This window comes from Varanus komodoensis, unplaced genomic scaffold (assembly GCF_004798865.1).
Source record: "Varanus komodoensis strain SLA01 unplaced genomic scaffold, ASM479886v1 scaffold8, whole genome shotgun sequence".
In the NCBI taxonomy this organism is placed as follows: Eukaryota; Metazoa; Chordata; class Lepidosauria; order Squamata; family Varanidae; genus Varanus; species Varanus komodoensis.
In genome coordinates, this window is record NW_025336481.1 from 21,103,813 (window position 1) to 21,110,676 (window position 6,864).

At 41.7% G+C, this 6,864-nt stretch overlaps 1 protein-coding gene across 1 annotated transcript in view; it reads left to right on the forward strand.

Annotated features, from left to right (window-relative positions):
- STRA8 (stimulated by retinoic acid 8) overlaps positions 1 to 6,864 on the forward strand; it is a 19,858-nt gene that overhangs the window by 10,556 nt on the left and 2,438 nt on the right. The window contains exons 6-7 of the mRNA XM_044455666.1: positions 1,398 to 1,474; positions 3,291 to 3,402. Coding sequence (XP_044311601.1) covers positions 1,398 to 1,474; positions 3,291 to 3,402 — 189 coding nt within the window. The remainder of the gene's footprint in view (positions 1 to 1,397; positions 1,475 to 3,290; positions 3,403 to 6,864) is intronic.

Here is a 6,864-nt window from a genome sequence, read left to right on the forward strand (position 1 = left end):
TTATTTATTTATTTATTTATTTATTTATTTATTTATTTATTTATTTATTTATTTATTTATTTATTTATTTATTTATTTATTTATTTATTTATTTATTTATTTATTTATTTATTTATTTATTTATTTATTTATTTATTTATTTATTTATTTATTTATTTATTTATTTATTTAAAACATTTCTATGCCGCCCCATTCGCCGAAGCCTCAGGGTGGCTCACAACATAAAATTAAAATATAAAACATTCAAATATACAACAAATTAACAATATAAAATAAGTCGCCCTGGCCAGATAAAATAAGCAAATATTATTAACAATTAAAATGACGTTTAAATAAAAAGGTCTTCACCTGGCGCTGAAAAACAAATGACGACGGCGCCAGGCGGACCTCTCTGGGGAGCGCATTCCATAGATTGGGCACCACCGCAGAGAAAGCCCTCCTCCGAGTACCTACCCTGCTAATTTCTTTCACGGAGGGTTCCCGGAGAAGGGCCTCTCCCGCAGATCTCAAGGGGCGGGCGGGCGTATATGGATGTAAGCGCTCCTTCAGGTAACCAGGACCCAAGCCGTTTAGGGCTTTATAGGTCATCACCAACACCTTGAATTGGGTCCGGACTTCAATGGGAAGCCAGTGAAGCTGACGGAGGACTGGAGTCATGTGAACATAACGCCCAGTCCCCGTCAGCAGCCTGGCAGCTCTATTTTGAACCAATTGAAGTATCCGGACCATCTTCAAGGGTAGCCCCACGTAGAGCGCATTACAGAAGTCAAGGCAGGAAGTCACCAGCGTGTGTGTCACTGTCGCCAGGCAGTCGTACTCCAGGTAGGGACGCAGCTGATGGATCAGCCGAAGCTGAAGGAAAGCGCTCCTTGCCACTGCTGTCACCTGAGCTTCCAATGAAAGCTCTGGGTCGAGGAGCACTCCCAGGCTGCGGACCTTGTCCCTAAGAGGGAGTGTAACCCCATTCAGGACTAAGTTCAATTCACCCTCTCCGAAGCCCGATCCGCCAACCAACAGGACCTTCGTCTTGTCTGGATTGAGCTTCAGGCTTCTGTCCCATCTATCCATAATTTAAAAATTAATTATGTCAACCCCTAATAAAACCAGTTAATAACAGGAAAACATGTCCTGGGCTAATAAGAAGGTATAACTAGAGATGACTATATTTTTAAAGAGGTGCATACCACTATATGTTTTACAATGTTTAATCATTACTTAAAACAACAAGTTTCACTTTAGGATATCTAAGTGCTGTCCCACCCTTTCTATTAGGATCTACATAAGGAATACAGATGGATAGAAGGACTCTTTTACATTAGTTGTATAGGGCTTTTCATAAGAGCATACTAACATTATTATGACTAGTTGATAGCTATCCAAAATGCCTTCTCTTTTAGATCCTTTTTGAAGATGCATTTGATGTGGCAACTAGTTTCCTTGATAGAAGTGAAACTCAGGAAATGTCCAGTCAAAGGTAATGGCCTCAAGTCGCATGAAATACCACAATATCTTCTAAGAGCACCATGTACAATCAAGAGAGAACTGTATTACATTAATTCCTGAAGCTTTAGTTGCCGTGACTAACCAATGTATTCATTAGTTGGAAACTGAAACACTTCCTAACCAACTGAAGATAACTGAGAGAGCATTATGAAATATGGAACAACCAATTTCCTTTTCTAATGGGGTGGTCACGGTATTGTAATTATGGGGGGCTTCCAGATGAAGCTTCTGTAGCACCATTGCTCTCCCTCATTGATGGAATTTTACTGTAGTGGTGGATAAACATGGTTGTCTTCTCCTAATCCCCCCATCATCTTTTTTTTTTACCCTGAAATATCTGCTAAGAAGGAGAAGATGGAACAGCTGGATAAGGCATTTGGCTGTTAGCACTAGGACCCCTCTATCTGGAAACATCTAGCAGTATGGGTAGTGGGATCTTGCTTGAGAAATGTTCCCAGCCTGGCTACAGTCAGTGCCTTTCTACCACAGACCGGTAATGTCTAGAATAGGGCAAAAGTCCTTAACAATTACAACAGGCCTCTCACCTGCTAAACAGGAGAACATCCATTCATTTCAGAGTGGAACAAGAGAACATCACTATGAATTGTACTCCAAGCATATATTTGTCCAAAAAAGGCTGAGTGTATATCCAGGTACCAGGTGAAAAGTCTGAGGACATTAAAAATTGTCTTTGGGGAAAAAGGGTGCATTGCAGTTATTACAATACTAAATGTTGAATGCTGTTGTACCTTTTAGAGATAATCTCAGATTATCTCAGATTATTATGGTGTGGCTGGGAGGAAGACTGACACTAGAGGGTGTTTGCTAAGTGTTTGCTAAGGCCCCCAAAATTTATACAAAGGCCATAACCCAACTCAGCCACACCATTCTCATTTTGCATAAAGCATCTGAAAAAGTTAGAGGTAACCTGAGGAAGGTTTGATTTTTTTCGTCTTCTGAGCCTTTCCAATTCAGGAGACCCACTGAGGGTGGTTTAACTAAGTGGCTTCCAAATCCTGGCACTGTCCAAGGCACTTGCAAAGCTTAATTTCATATGACAGTCAACAATGAATTGGGAAATAAATTATTTTTCCATGTACAAATTGTAGCACATATAGCACTTAGCAACAGAGTCATATCCTCAAGCGAAGACATTTCAATGTGTAATTAATTGTGCTAAACTTGATTATGTAGAAAGACATTAGCTAGGCTATCAATACAGCAGTAACCTGTTTTCACTTTGCACAGATGACAGTTGTCAGGTAGGCTGTACTTTTCCAACTTTAGAAACCAACTTTAGAACTGTGCTTTAGAAACCAACAGCCCAGCTTGTTTTCAAATTTTGATCTAATTTCTTTTTTTTAATTGAGGGCATATACTTAGTATAAAGTTATCTGATCTAGCTGCTCAAGTTTTTTTAATGGATGTGTGTATGTGTATACATATACGTTGTTCACTGGTAATGAATATTTATAGGCCTGGGTTGTGTTGGATACCTATAATTAGCTTGATAGCAGAAATAGAAGATTTCTTTCTGTAGGCTTTCCTAGTCATTTTCATCATGCTCAAGGGAAGATGAAGGTTTAGAAAATTTGATCCAAGCTATAATGTCCAATCCATTCTATTGAACCTGGCAATTCGTTGCCTGGATCATCAACAATCCTGCATGGAAACACTAGGTTCATTGCACATACTACACAAGAGAAAAAATAATATATTTTCTTAAAATAGGAGAATTGTTTCTCCAAAGTTGATGGGGAGCTCAGTATAGTATCTTCTGTTTACAGCTCAACATTCATGGGCTGTGCTTCAGGAAGTCAAGAGGATAGCCATCACCTCTACCTCCAGATCATCAGTTTCTTGAAAAGCCAGTTTTTTGCTAGCATGCAGCTATCACAGGTAGGAAATTTACAATGTGCTTGTTATAAAGCTTTTTGTTCTCCACATAAACAATTTCTGGTCATGTTAGGACTACATCTCTAGTCATGTTAAACATGGGATTTCTATCCAGTGCTTTTTTTGTAAAAAAAAAAGGGGGGGGGCAGAACTCACGTTGCCACCGGCGCGCAACCACACACACCAATCCCAAGTTGAGCAGCGTCCCAAGCTGGGCGGAGCGGACACAAAAGCAGCCCGCAGGCACTATGTTAATGATGTTTGCTGCTGACCTGCTACGCTGACAGGCGATTCAAAAATCACTTCGTAAAATCCATTGGAAAAAATGGTGCCGGTATGCCGTTCCAGTGCGTTCGATGACAAAAAAAGCCCTGTTTCTATCGCAAGTCATACCTGCATGTGAGAACATGTGCAGATACAGACTAAGCATGGTTAATGGACCATGCTTAGAAGCACACTATTTCAAAGCTGCTTTCAAAGTCTTTTAGGTATCTTTCAGAGCTAGCTGTGTGCCATAGTGAATTGTGTTTTATGTTTATTTCTCTCAGACATCCTTTCATTTGTAATATCTGAGGTTCTAATGGGATGTCTGAACTAGGATTTTTGCAGGGATAGGATGCCCTCATATAAAACCTTTATTTTCACAAGGAGTAACCTTGGCCTGGCATTTTCTTTCAGTCATTGTTGAAATTCAAGCAATCTGTATCCTGGGCTAGTACAAAACTCATTCTTCAAGTATAGATCTTCATGTTGAAAAAACAGTAGCATACAAGCAGCAGGGGTAGATAATCAGCAGACTCTGGGGAACAAACAGTTTTGCTGAAGTTCAAAGAATATTTAGGAAAATGGAGAGCTCCACTTCCCACAAAAGAATACAATGATGACTGAGCTGAAGACAAGGGGAAGGTGCTGGCACCAGCTTTGTAGGGATTTTGAGTGCCTCAGGCGAGAAGCAATGCATGCTGACAGAGGAAGGAGGAAGTGCAGGCAAGAGGTTCCCTATTTGCCCACCCTGGTCTAGAACTGCTGCCACAGTACTGTATATTTTAACTTCTGTCCTGTGAGCCCAATGAGAGCATCAGTCCAGTTATCTCTGTGTTGATGGTGATTGCCCATTTATAAGTGCATGGTTATCCAGAGTTGAAACCTGTGCCACAGTTATGTTCAAGTGCATTGTTTTTCATCTAGCTCATGGGTCCTCAAACTATGGATCCGGCCCACCATGGCCATTTACCCAGCCTGTCTCAGAGGTTTTCAACGTGCCACATGGGCACCCGCACACCATTTTGGACTCGCTCAGAGAAAATAGTTTGCAAGCGTGCAAGCCAATGCATCACGCCTTGCCTTGCCTTCCCTCGCCGCGGGCGCCCGCCCACCTACCCCTTGCCTGCGTGCCCTGCCCCCCCCACCTCAGTACACATGCACCCGCGTGCCCCACCCCTGCACCGGCCCACGCGCCCCGCCAGCACCACCTTTCCGGCCTGTGCCCAGCACCGGCACCTTTCAACTGGCCCCCCTGGTGAGAAAGTCTGAGGACCCCTGATCTAGATACTTCTAATTGCTATCAGACATTTCCTGCCTTCTACCTTTCCGCATGGATTGTGTAGGCAGATTTCAAAGTAGGGTGGAAGAGGACATAATGTATATCTCCCTCTAGCAGGCAGAAGGGCATTTGATGATAGATATTTTACTCCTGTGGCCTCTAATCTGAGGACTAGGAGTAGGCATATCTCAGCATCAACTTTCCTCAGGATCTCATTTTTCCAGTGCTAACTACATTCCATCCAGATTCCACATTGAGTTGTGTTGTTGGTTTTTAAGTTGGCACAAACATATGTGCATTTTTAATAGTATGGATGTTTAGGCTTACAGTATGAGAGTTTGCTTTAGAATACAAACTGAATATCTCGCCCATCCCTAGTCAGGAGCAAGCAAACTCTCCTGCCATGGAATGGAAGAAGTATGATTTAGCTCTTAGCAGGAAGTCTACACCTAGAACCACCTTTGTAATTTTTGTTGCTTCTCCAAGTCCTTCAAGCAAAATAGTAAAAATGATCATTAGTGAATTTTCTTGACCAGGAATAAAAGCAGCTTAAATCATTTTCATTTAGCCAGGATCCTATTGCTTTTAGGTTACAAAATAACCCTCAAAAAGGGCTGTCAGTTTGCCATTCACAGTCAGATACAGTTTGCTGAAATGATTTCCTTTCTGTGTTCCCGCAACATTTCAGTCCACAGAATGGTCCATAATAATAGAATGACCATAATAATACACACAAAAGAACTGCAAGAATATTGAGAAGTAAAACTCTAGAGTAAGCATTCCAAAATAGATCGTGTTGACTGTTTTGCAGACACAGTAGTTGCTGGTTGGCTTGAGTGGGGAAGGCAGCTGTGTGAGTACAAAGGGATGCATTTGTTGGGCCTACAGGGGAAGTGACAAAAGCCCAGCTGACATTTTGAGATATCCAGGAAGAAATGCAGGGCACTGCCCAGGCCTGCCTGGGTTTGGAATGTATGTGTAGCAAGCCCTTCAGAAGTGTTGGACTACAATCCCAGCATCCCTCAGTGAGCATTTTCAAGCATCCCACAAATCATTTCACCCTTCGTATAAGATGACTAGGAAAACTGCTTATGCTAGTACTTCATGTGGCCTTCAAGAACTCTGTGAGGGCTACAGGATAAAGCCACAAACACAGAAAATAAACCCGTCAGTTTCTCATACTGCTTGACAAAGGGCAAGCAGCAGCCTAGAATACTGTTCTTTTTGGCAGAGTTGCTGAATAGCATAATCTCAGCTATAATTCTTTGATGCAGGTGTGATGTCCTGTGGCGGTTGTGCTGGTTTTCCTTACATCTCTCTTCTCAAGGGATAGGTTTAAATAACACTGACAGAAAATGCATATGATAAACTGATATTATGTGGCTAATCTGTAGGCTGTTGACTATGCCCAACCAACTCACTCATAATAGTTAAACAGATTTTGCAGCATTTAATTGGGCAGGAATATCAGGTTTCCATTTGAACTGAGATAATGGGCTGGACCACAAAGAAGTGCCTGTACTTGTCTACAGAGGTTCTTAAAAATACCAGTGGCACCCAGTTTCTTCTGGGATAAATGCAGCAGAAGATGCTTCAGTAAAGATAAATATACAGCCTAGGACAGTTTTGGTTTCAGCCACAGCTTTGCCCTTACCTCATGCCATGCCCATTACATACTTCACATTATCCCTAGAAACTAGGCTGAAGTGCACATACATGGCTTCACCAAGGATAAGCCTGTGCATGGAAAATCTGCAACACTGTGAGCAATATAATAAAGACACAACATTGCTTGGATTCTTTATTATTTCAGCAGGGATTTGTTCAAACAGAGAGCCCAGTTTTGTCATGGAATTGGAGAAGGTGCAGAAGGGGCAAATGCGAGAGAGAGAGAGAGAGAGAGAGAGAGAGAGAGAGAGAGA